This window comes from Dicentrarchus labrax, unplaced genomic scaffold (genome assembly GCF_905237075.1).
Source record: "Dicentrarchus labrax unplaced genomic scaffold, dlabrax2021, whole genome shotgun sequence".
NCBI lineage: Eukaryota > Metazoa > Chordata > Actinopteri > Moronidae > Dicentrarchus > Dicentrarchus labrax.
In genome coordinates, this window is record NW_026136712.1 from 8024776 (window position 1) to 8037333 (window position 12558).

Genomic DNA, 12558 nt, shown 5'->3' on the forward strand with positions numbered 1-12558 from the left:
CATGTAGCAGCCTGTCAAACGCTTGCAGGAAGATAGAGGATGGAGAGAGATGAGAGCGAGACAGAACAAGAGCGATAAAGAGAGGAGGAAATAGAGGAATTTTTAGTGGATGACTGTGTTTCTGGGCTCCATGTTGGGTTAGTTAATGACTGGTGCATATGTCAGCCACGCAGCTGTGGAGTTACAATCAGCCAGCCAGCTGAGGAAGGGAGCGATGGATGGAAACGGAGAGCGAGAGAGAGGCAGACAGATATAAAGTATTAAGCCGTTGGACGCGGAGGGGAAAAAAGCAGAGAAAACTGTTCTGCGCGAGGGAGAGCGGAGAAGCAGAGGAGGTGAGATAGAGGATTTTGAGCGAAATAAACAGAGAGAGGCATCCGGAGGGAATAGAGAGAGAAGGAGAGAAAGAGAAGTTGCCAAGATAGTTTCCATTCTTCTCATCCTCCCTCAGCTAGCTGAAGCAGAAATGGCAGAGGCTGCAGTCCAAATCATTACACTCAGCTGCCTTCCTGGAAAGTATTTACTGTTGTCAATAAAGAAGCAAAGAGAAGGCAGCGTGCATAAAAGGAAATAATAACTCATATATGCAGCTCCTCTGTAGAAAGATTCCAATTTGATGATGGACCGCACCGCTGTCCTCAAAGACATTAACATATTTTTTATACCCAGCACCTTCTCTGGGAGTCTTTTCACCTCCACTTCCTTTGACTTCGCCTTTTTTTACCCCGGCCGTCCTGTCTGTCCTGCCCCATCCTGGCCCGTGTTCCATCAGCTCTGGGATTTAAGCCTTTAAGAGCCTCTTTTCCCTCCAGTAAGAGCTTTAAGGCAAAATGTGTGTGGAAAGCACTTTTTTGGGGAAGGATCAAAGCTGGACAGAAATAGGTACAGATCGAGAACAGGAGTGGATGCTTCAGGAGGAAGTCTCTGACCTTCAATTGTCCCCCGTTTCTTGTTGCCCCACAAAACACCCACAGTAGCTCTGTCAAGGGCTTTCTTGTGAGGCAAGGACACTAGTTTATTGTGCCTTGGTTATTGCTCACAAATGCTGTTCGCAGTCTTGGGTACACAGGTGTGAAGTGAAGTGTTTTTTATCACTGAATGGGCACCTCTGGAGTGAGACATCTTCGGAAATGTCAAGTTGTGTTGAAGATTGACTTGAATCCCAGATACCAATATCAATGTGCAGTACACTCAACAAATACTTTAAACTTCTGTTAGTGTGCCATCTTGTTTTGTAAACTCCATAGCAACATTTTTTATGCAAGTTTACGATGAAACAATTGGAGATCAACTGACAGAAAGCAAAAGAAAATAATTTTAAATTATTGGTCAAGCAAAAGTAGAGAAATGTACTCTTTCCAACTTCTTAAAGTGAACATTTTCTGGTTTTCTTAGTCTTTTATGAAAGCAAATTGAATATCTTTGGCTTTTTCCCAACAAACAAATTATTACAGGACCTCTGGGATCTTGTGATAGGTGTTTTTTTTTTTGCTCCAGACATTCAGACAGAACCATGAATCAAGAAAATAATAGCTCCAGTTTTTTAATATGCTGCATTTTCAGGTTAACACTGAGCCCTTTGCATATTGCTGACTGTCAAAACCTTGGCTTTGCATGTCAGTTATACCTGACCTCTAATCATTTTTCCTTGTGTCTCTGCAGGCAGACCCGGGAGCAGGAGACCCCACCAGACTTCTTCTATTTCTCAGATTTTGAAAGACACAACGCCGAGATCGCTGCCTTTCATCTGGACAAGTAGGTCGACATAAGCCAGTCTCAGGGGTGTGTGCTTGTGTGTGTGGTGCATGTGTTATTTTGGTTCCACCCTGTAAAGCAGACTTCTCGCTACACAGGGGCATTTTTAAGCACAGGCAGGGTAGTTGAAGGGGCAGCAAAGAAGATATACAGATTTTTGTAATAATTTCAGATGCCTAGTAATATCTTTTTAAGTGTGTGCAAGTAAAACCGCTGACTGAGCCACAAAACACACAAACCAGAGATACCGAGTATTTGTTCCACGCATTATTCCTCCTTGTCGAAGCCAGGTGCTTACAGTACCCTCAGGGGTAGCAGTGGATGTCTGGTCCAAAAATGGCCCCTATGCTATGAAGATTTTCAACTAAAACAAGGAAAAACAGCTGATGCTGTTGAATCTGTCCTTCAAGCCCAAGTACTTCTTTCCATCCTCGAGGGCCAACGTCCTGCAGGTTTTGGTCCTCCCTGATTGCTAATTTGCTTCTCCTCGTGTCAGCTCATTAACCACCTGGGAGGGAACAAAATCCTGCAGAATACCATACCTGAAGGGAAAGATCTGGACTCTTCTGTTTTACAGTAAAGCTTTTAAGAGACGTGTTTGCAAGGTCCCCCCACATATACAGCAATACAGCTCCATGTATATCTATATCAGGCGTACACTTATTGGTACATTTGCTTCTCCTTTTTACTTTCTGATTCCTTCAGAAACTCGCCTTTGTTTTTTTTTTCAAACACAGCAAGCGGTGCGATTCAGGTCCCGTACAGTAAAGCCTGTGAGCTCCGAGAGGCCATGAGTCATAGAGAATGAATGCCGCCCTCCCGCAGCTAGCATCTGACTGAACAATGACTGCAGCCTCCTTGCTCAGCTAACCACCACGCTCTCTGACTTCACCGCCTTTACAAGGTTAACACTTTACGGCCGGCTTGCTGGAGAGACTTTAATGAAACGAAAAAACCTCATGAGGCTCTCTGATGGACGAGAGACAGCGATGAGTTTCAGCGGCGGCGTTGCTGCTATTAAAGTCCAGCTGACGTCACTGTGGCTGTATGTTATTATGAGCAGGGGGATTGTGTTGTTGTGCGAATGCTGGTGATACAAGATGATACTGAGGTCACACACACGTCCATTCACATACACACAATGCACACACGAGGGGGGCCGTGGTGGGTAAGAGGGATGTTGAATCTGCTTTTCCTTCAGGCACAATGACACAGTTCAGCAGCAATTGCATTAGCAGCAGCTTTCTTCACCAGTCTGCTACACATCTGGTCCTCTGTACAGACACACACACACATGAAAATACGCTCACACACTCCCTGCATATGTGTTGGTTAAGGGGAAGAGGAGGAAACCAAAGGCATGAAAGGCCCTGTGCCCATTCTAAATATAAGCCAGGCAGGCTTTGCCAAAAGCAGCACTTTATTTTTTTCCCTTATTTTGTCTGTTCTAAATTAGAGCCTGGCTACAGAGCTGCTGCTGCTGGTGCAGAGACTTAGGCTACACTGCCTCCCAGGGGGCCCACAGACACACACAGGCTCTTTTTAAAAGCAGCACACACACACACACACACACACACACAGAGAGCCACATGTCTTTTTTTATATAGGCTACACTGCTATAAGCATCATTAATTATGTGATTAGATTTAAATGGGATGTGCACTTGCTATTTCTGCATAAGGTGGGAAAGAGAGAGCAGATGAAAAGACATAGGAGCGATATGACCTTAAAATATTAAACCACATAGCTCTAAATTCATGACACCCGCTGGTATCCTATACATTTTTCTGCAGGGAATATGTGAAATGACGATTCCCACCCTGCTGTTTGTGCACAGCTCGCAGCGGGTCCCTAAATCCCACCCTGAATACAACACAAGTTTAAAATGGCCACCGTGGGAATGAGGTTTATCAAAGGGAAGAGGATGGAGAGACAAACGTGTGATTGATGAACAGATCTGAAGTCCGCTGTAGCTGTTCCCTTTTACCATGGCAGCAGGCCCGGGCCCAGCAGGCCAGACGGTGCTGCGCGGTGCTTCATCCTGTGTCCGAGGAAAGAGACATGACTGTGTACGTCTGTCTCACTCCACCCGCCACCACACTCCTTGATGGCATCGTTTGTGAGACAGGCTCTTGATTAACAGCTCTCTCTCTCTCTTACTCCACCAAATCCACCCATGTCTCTCTATCACTCTCTCTTCCTGTGCCTCTCTGCCCCCAGGCCTCGGCCATTAGGTGTTGTCAGGGGTATCAATATTTAAAGAGCTTGTGCTGATGTTGTTGGTATTGACAACAAGGGGCTACACGTGCATAAAATAGGCATGTGACACGCACATAGGGAGACGGCCACGCCATCTCTCAGTGAAAGACAGCTTTATTAAACCTTTCTGTCTTCATCTGACAGACATACACACAGACACTGGCGCTGGTTTCCTGGCACATGATGCAAAGACACAAAATCACGAGGTGGAATAGAGATGTAGGTTATATATCTTGGAGTATATTACATCGGTAGGCTGTGTGGAAGTTAAAAATGTGTTTGCTGTAGAATGATAGCCACATAAAAACCACACAGGGAGGTTTACCGCCATGTGGTATAATTGTCAATACTTATGCCACAGTGCCCCCAGCTGGCTGTAACGTTAAATTACATGAGTACAATTTACATGGTTGTCTGCCCCAGTGGCCTCATGGATAAGGCACTGGCCTCCTAAGCCAGGGATTGTGGGTTCGAGTCCCATCTGGGGTGGTGTTTGTTTTCCGCATTAATTTACAAACACCTCATCCTTCGTGCTGCTCTCTGCAGACAGTTGTTCAGTACATATACAGTTATTTAGAAGAAAAATTAAACTCTCCATCACTCTCAAAAAAAGCGAAGCAACATTTACAGGGTTATTGTCAGCCAGTAATTCAAAACAAGAGATGACTCTGTTTTTATGGCTCCTGTAATTTAGTTTCACACCTACCATGATTTTGTTAGAAATGTGTACCTACGGTTTGTCTCATTTTGAAACAAACTTGCTATATTCCAGTACTTATTTTCTTATCCTATATTTATTTACATTTTTGTAAATTGGCACCATTAGAAGTATGCCAAAGCTATTAGCTAACATTAAAATCCTTAAAAAGGCTTTTTCTCCTTCTACCTTATTAAAAATTACAGAATCTATGAATATGCAAATTTTGTTTATTTCTGAAGTTTTCCTGCTGGAGACAAGATTTCTTGTACTTCGTCCATTCTCAGTGTATGTGCACTGGTGGCTTCAAGTTTCTAAGTCACACATGTATAATTTGCATACTGGACAAGGATTGAGTAGATTTATGGACATTTATTTGTGACAGACATTGGAGATAGAGGAAAATATAAATCACGCTGAATCTCATCTGATCTAATCTAATCTTTGTCCTGTCTGTGTGTTCAGCTTTGACTGAATTATGACTCTGAGAAGGAGTGCGATTTTTGACCCAAATTGTGGCAATTAAAGTTAAAGTACATTAGTGGCTTCCTTGAGCAGTTTGTCACAGCCACTCCTGCAACTGCTCACCGCATTGGCTACAATCACTACATTCCCGTTGTCAGAACACATACGGCTTTACGTTTTAACTTTATGCAGTACCTTTGATTCATGCCCCCCCCCCCCCCCCCTTCAGTTCTCCCCCACCCCCCTGAGGAGGCGTAAAAGTGTATTCTGAAGGCATAATGTAACCCCTATGTGTCTCTGTTCTGTAGGATCCTGGACTTTCGTCGTGTCCCTCCTGTGGCCGGCAGGCTTGTCAACATGACGAAGGAGATCCGAGATGTCACGCGGGACAAAAAGCTCTGGAGGACCTTCTTCATTTCACCAGGTACACACTGAACAAGTGCAGAGTTATTGCTTTTTTGAGACATATCTAGAAGGAAAAAACTTTAACCAAGATACCATCAGATGGATTTTGCTACATTCACAGAATTAATAAAAATGCTGCACAGATTTACTTTTTAGTACCTGTTGTGTGAGCCCCAAAACTGTGGGACACGCTGTTATACAAATAATATTTAAGTTTATGAAGCAAAAAAAAAATTGCCATCAGGGCAGTTTTTTCATGACGCAAAAAACTCTTTCCTTCCTCATAATGTAGAGCAAAGCTAGTTCTGTGCCCTGAATCACTGGGATATTCATTTGCATTGGATTAGTATTATCAGGGGACTTTAGCTTGTGCCAAAGCATGGCAGTTAATTAGCGATGCAACCTTTATTTTACATATTATACACATGGAAAATCTTTACTGGATTAAAATTACTGACAGTCTCAGCAATTATTGCAACTCATTGAATGTCCCCAGATCATTTTAATCGTCAAATATATGTGGTGTTTACTACTCCCATCCAAAAGGGAGTAGCAAAATAGAATACACCTTACAGTCTCTTTTCATATGTTAATAAAAAAAAGGGGCTTAATAAAGCGTCCACAACAATGTTCTTCTTTCCCTTTTCTCAGCCAACAACGTGTGTTTCTACGGAGAGTGTTCGTACTACTGCTCCACTGAGCATGCTCTGTGTGGTAAACCGGACCAGATAGAAGGATCCCTGGCTGCCTTCCTCCCGGACCTGGCCCTCGCCAAACGCAAGACCTGGAGGAACCCGTGGAGACGCTCCTACCACAAACGCAAGAAGGCAGAGTAAGAGATTGATCCTGCTCTCAGACAGTGCTGCACTCACAGTGGAGTCCTGTAGGTTCAGATATCAGACTGTGGTGTGTAAACCATGTGTCAAAGCTGACTGGCATCCAGACAGAATAAAATTAACTGTATAAATCGTGCCATGGAAGAAAACACTTTAAAATAGTCCCAAAAGTCATCTCAAGAATAAATTGGAACAAACATAAAGGGGGGGGAGAAATTTTTATGATATTTTTTAAGAGCAGATGCATAAATGTATTAAAGATGTTGTTTGTGTGATATTTGGAACTCCTCAGGTGGGAGGTGGACCCGGACTACTGCGAGGAAGTCAAACAGACTCCACCTTATGACAGTGGGACACGACTGCTGGACATCATGGACATGACCGTCTTTGACTTCCTCATGGGTGAGTCTGACACAACACAAACATAAACAGGTTTTCTGCTTCTAAGGTAATGCTAATTCACCCAAACAAATGTCATCACCCAGGATTTCACTATCCTACCGTGGTCTAAGCACAAAACATTGTTGTATGCATACATTCATTTCGTGTAACAGTATTTCACATATGCTAAGTAGGTGTATTACACACATTATTTTAGCACCATTTCACTCTTGGATGAATTGTGTACTTAACTAATACACATTGTGTACTTGTGTATTCCATCACAGGAAACATGGATCGCCACCATTATGAGACGTTTGAAAAGTTTGGAAATGAGACCTTTATCATACATCTGGACAATGGCAGAGGGTAGGCTTCTGCATTGTACTTCAAGATTGTCAGACTGTTTGTCATTAAAAACTCAGCTGTAGTACATTAGTGCATCCATACGGAAAACAACAAATAATGGGTGAGAGAATTACTAAAACAAATACATGATGAGCAGGTGTCATATAAAAAAGATATTTTAAAAAGTAAGCTTAAATTGAGTGAAAGAAAGAGATGGTAAAACTAAAAAAGAAGCATTTCCTGAATGATGCCAGTGGTTATTGGTGTACATTTTGGATGACTAATAATTATAGGAAAACTCATTAACTGTAATGGGTTAGCAGTTTGTAGATAGTTAATTCGGGACTTCTTCATGGTTTTAGCACATTACAGTATATAATTCATATGTCCTCATGATGAGTTCATGTACAGTTAATCACTGTGTAATTCTGAGCATTGAAATCTGAGTTTGTACTATACATGAAAAATCATCTTTTTCAGGAATAGTTCATTAAATTTGCAAATATATGCACATTTTTTATGAAGCGCAGGAAACTGCATACAATTATGCAGATGAGGAATAGACTGCCATATAAACTGCTGCATAGTAATCACACTAATCCCAAACTTGAAACAATAAAAGTAGCAGACGAGCAGCAAATTGCACAGGAAAAGGATTCATCACCTTCAAAACCTTCCATGCTTCTGTCTTTGGTCCTAGCTTTGGAAAGCACTCCCATGATGAGATGTCTATCCTGGTGCCATTGACCCAGTGCTGCAGGTAAGACTTCTTCTTCTCGATTTTACGTAGCTTGATAAGAAGGGTGTTTGTATTGTTGACTATATGCGTACAGTATGTGGGTATAACCGCATGAAGTCACACTGACTCTTCTCCCCCCTGGCTGCTCTCTTTCTGCAGGGTAAGGAAGTCAACCCACTTGCGTCTGCAGCTGCTGGCTAAGGAAGAATACAAGCTGTCCATGCTCATGGCAGAATCCCTGGTGAGGGACCGCCTTAGTCCCATCCTCATCCAGCCACACCTGGACGCCATGGACAGACGACTACGCCAGGTCAGTGCTATATACCCATTTTTCTACAGTGTGCCCTCTTTTTATTTATTTAAATCTTTAAAGGAACAGTTTATAGTCACTGAAATGGGGGGAACGTAATAACTACAGCTTTTTTTTAATTCATTCAACGATAAATTATTTTCTCTTGTGCTGTTTCATTGTCACCAGGTCCTGAATGTGCTATCAGAATGCATTGAAAAGGAGGGCTACAGTTACGTTGTGGAGGATGACCTCCAGGGGCACCAAGGGACAGACCACGCCCACACCGGCCCCCGACGGAGGTAGCTGTCTGGGGGGGGCAGCTTGATAGGACTGAATCCCTGGCGATGGGAGATCCAGTCTTTCTCTTAAAACTGAACTGGCATCCTGTAACACAGATGAGCTCCGTCTGTGCTGAATATCTCAGAGGGCTTGATTTTTGTTTTGCTGAACTCACAGGGAAGCCCACCTGCCTGAGGTTAATATAAGCTGTGTGGAAGTGGAAGCCTGCTGGATAGGACTGGACAAACAGTGCAATGACTTGACCCTGTACTGACGCTCAAGACGCAGGTGATATCGAAGACTTCTGGATGGATTTGGGGCTGGGTCACAGACTAAACTGAACCTTTCCCAACATCACCCAGACTCCTTAAAAATATCCAACCCTGACTCTAGTGTAGGATAGTGTCACCACAGCTGACCCAAACACCCACCGACCCACCGCAGCACTACCAAACCATGAAAGTCTTGCAAGAGACGCCTTCTCTCTGTCTTGTTCAGGACCTTTTTTTGAATTCAGTGAATTCTGAGGACTTGTAAAGAACCTCCTGAGCCCCCAGCCCCCTCCCCTCTCTTCACTGAATTATGTGTTTATACGTATTGTTGGTATTGCAAGTGTTTGGGTTCCCGGTGGAGGAGTAGGAGGAGGCGGAGGTCGACTTCCTGTTGTCTTAATGATCAAAATGACGTTTTATTGATTTGCTGAAAAGTGTTTTATTGCATAGTGTCTTTTTTTAAAAATTTGATTTCTGCTGAGCTGATTCAGCATCTATCAGTTGTATTCAAGATGGAGATATTTGATCGGAGTGCAGGTTTACTCCTGGATTTGTCCATTAATTTTGCCCATAAATGTTACTTGTACTTGACAGAGTATTTATTAAAATTCATATTTATTGTTTGAAATAAATTCTAATCAGTAACACGTCATTTCTTCTGTTATGAACCATTGAATTTACATCACAGTGGTGTACTTCCTCATTTGTCCAAAAGAGGGCAAACTGAGCATGTGCAAAAGTAGTTGCCAGGTTCGTGCCTCTCAGTAAAAATTAACCTTCTACATATCTCTCCCTATTCCAAAAATCAAGCTCGCTTTTCAAATTGTTTTACAGCAGCCAAAAGTATTGGTTCAAACGGTTCAAACGAGCAAGTCTCCGCCTGTGTTTACAACATTTAATCTAACTACTGTCTTTATTTCTTTCAGTGCAACAGATATGAGGTTAGATTTATGGTACCAAAAGCCAAATGTGATCCTAATAGTTTTATATTATTGTTTTCTTTGTAATATATTTGATGTCCAGATGTTGCTGTTGTGGAGAGATTATTTTTCAGGATGTATATTTCATTCGTAACCAACAGCTGATAGCTTAACTGTTGGTGTCCACGATTCAGTCACTGGCTGAAAGTTAATATATACAGTAGGAAAATCTAGTGCCTGTGCAATGATAGAAATACTTGAATGTCTGGTTTCATAGCGGAAAGGTTTAAACTCCTCCCAGGTACGAGCTATCGATATGATACAGAGGTCTACATATATGTGTGTGCTGACTCCATCTGTTCCATAAGGGTTTTATTATAGAGTCTTTAAGTTTCCATAGTCCTGTGTCAGGTCAGTACAGTGTGTATGGACGTATGGGTGGATCCATGGAGAACCTTTAGATGATGTGTTCTTAAAGTGAAAATCCTTCTTTTTTTTTTTTTTATTCAACTCATTGTTTCTGTGGATTTTTTTATTTTTATTTCTTTGCATCATGGTAAAAGTGCAATAAAACAAAATAAGCAGAATATTATAGTGAGTCTATGTTTTCTTTGCTTTTGTGTGTATTTGTTTATTATGCATGTTTCAATATTATTTAAGACTTTATTAATATTTAATCATCAGGGAAGATAGACATAATGTTGTAAAAGTTAAGTGATTCTTCAAGATTTTTTTTCATAAGATAGGAAGCCAGCCGGAAAGAGGAAAATACTAAGTGGATGCTGTTTAATGTGGAACGTGCACAATAACAGCAAAAAAAAAAAGACATTTCTTTTCCAGAAAATTACCACCACTGCAAGCTTACAAGAGTTGTTCCTGTGCCTGGTTGATTGACTTTGCCATTTAAAATCAGTGGAGTACCCCCTTAAAGGAACACTACAGTTAGTAATGTGACCTTATTTAACCTAAACTGGGGACTAGAAATAATTCCCTCTATTCAACCTCTACTACTTATTGATATTTCAAGCTTCCAATAATCACACATGGTCCTTTGATAAAGTAAACACCCTCAGGATTAAAGCAAAATGGTACATTGTGCAAATTTAAATGAATAAACAAATAAATATCTCTTTATATGAACTGGTTGCATTGAAAGTGACTAAAAAAAGAGACAAACAAGCAGTGGAGGAAAAAGTATTTATATATTTTACTCAAGTAAAAGTAGCAATACCGCTCCTTACAAATACTTTGTTACTAGTAAAAGTTCAAGAGATTAGTTTTGAAGTACAAAAGTATTAACAGGAAAATTAAAATATTAAAGTAAAAGTACTTGTTGGGCAGACTAGCCCCTTTCAGAGAGTTATATTATTATATATATCAGATTGGAATATTAACACATTAGTAGCATTTTACATTACAGCAGGTGGAGGTGGAGCACATCTTTAATCTTTTTATTTACTGTTAGATAGTTTAATCTATAACTATTCATTTTTTATTATGAATGAGAGTAAAAAGTATAAAGTAGCAGAAAATGTAAATACGTAAAAGCACCTAGTACTTTAATAAATGTGCTGAGTTACTTTCTACCACAACAGACAAGACATACTGCCACAGCAACATTCAGAGCATGAGTGGACATTAGCTAGAGTCTGACAAACCACTGGGGGAAAAAATCTATTATTTTAATACAATTGATTCATTGATAAATAAAAGACTGATCATAAGTGATGCGCCTGATAACAGGCTCCATAAAACTGGCAATAAATAAAAATAAATAATTGTAAAAACAATACAAATGAAACAAAACCTTACAAATATAGTACATATTGCAGATATTTCGGGACTGGAAGCAGGACGTGTTTAGCCTAATTTAGCATAAAGACTGAAATGGGGGAAACCACTAACCACTTTTAAAGCTCACTAATAGTCTTGGAAAGAAAGTGAAAGGGAGAATTTTGGTTTATTAATATAGCACATTTAAAAACAACTGGAGTTGAGAGAAGTACACGTATACACGATAACGGAATAATACAAAAGAATAGGCAATAATTCATAATGTAATACAGTAATGCAATAGTACAGAAAAAGGGCAGACTAAAAATGGAAAAACATAGAAATAGAATAAAACCAGCAACAGATTAAAACACAGTAAGAGGACATACACCTCTGTAGTAAAAGCAAGAAAAAATCTTATAAAAGTTGTGTTCAAAGAGTCATTTAATGTCAATCAGCAAATAATATTATTAAATAAAATATCCACTTTTTTAGATTTTGTAAATCATTGCTTGCCAAAGAAAAACAAGATATACTTCAGTAGCTGTATCATGTTCACAAAGGTTGGAACTGATCTTGTAGCTCCTAAAAATCTGAATTCCTGCCATCTGACAATGATCAGTCGGAGTTTTACTGAAGGTGTAACTTTGTTTTCTAAAACTTGATAGGATGAATAAAACATTAAGTGCGCTATTAGCTCCAATCGAGATAAACCCAGAAGACCCCCATGAGCCAGACTGGTTGGACCAAAGTGAACACCCTGGTGGGCACAGGCCTGTTCTGGGGGTCTTATCTGCAGCTCTCTGTAATGTGACAGTGAATGGCCGCACTGAGGATGGCTGCACAGTACAGTGCAAAAGAAAATGGCTCTCAGCCCCAGCTCTGTGCATAAGCATGTTTACAGTTCCCAGTGCACTGTTGTGTTTTGATAACCTTTCCTCACAGAACAGCCCCCGGAAAAGCTACTTGGTTGGTTTACATAAATGCATGTACACACACACACACACACACACACACACACACACACAGGCAGACATGGCTATGAATGGAGGAAGCAGAGTCTGAGACAACCATCAGAGGGACAGAGAGTGACCAGAGGAGAACTAAGGACTGTAATCACTGCGGCCGGCCGCAGAC

At 41.0% G+C, this 12558-nt stretch overlaps 1 protein-coding gene and 1 non-coding gene across 2 annotated transcripts in view; both read left to right on the top strand.

The window, feature by feature from the left end:
• Positions 1-10235, top strand: part of fam20cb (FAM20C golgi associated secretory pathway kinase b) — a 49377-nt gene extending 39142 nt beyond the window's left edge. Inside the window, exons 4-11 of the mRNA XM_051417786.1 lie at positions 1663-1755; positions 5485-5600; positions 6233-6413; positions 6710-6819; positions 7086-7167; positions 7847-7906; positions 8045-8195; positions 8364-10235. Of these exons, the coding sequence (XP_051273746.1) occupies positions 1663-1755; positions 5485-5600; positions 6233-6413; positions 6710-6819; positions 7086-7167; positions 7847-7906; positions 8045-8195; positions 8364-8480 (910 nt within the window). The 3' untranslated portion in view covers positions 8481-10235. The remainder of the gene's footprint in view (positions 1-1662; positions 1756-5484; positions 5601-6232; positions 6414-6709; positions 6820-7085; positions 7168-7846; positions 7907-8044; positions 8196-8363) is intronic.
• On the top strand, positions 4431-4503 carry trnar-ccu (transfer RNA arginine (anticodon CCU)). The gene has a single exon. It is a non-coding gene; the product is annotated as a tRNA-Arg (tRNA).
• Positions 10236-12558: the final 2323 nt, after the last annotated feature.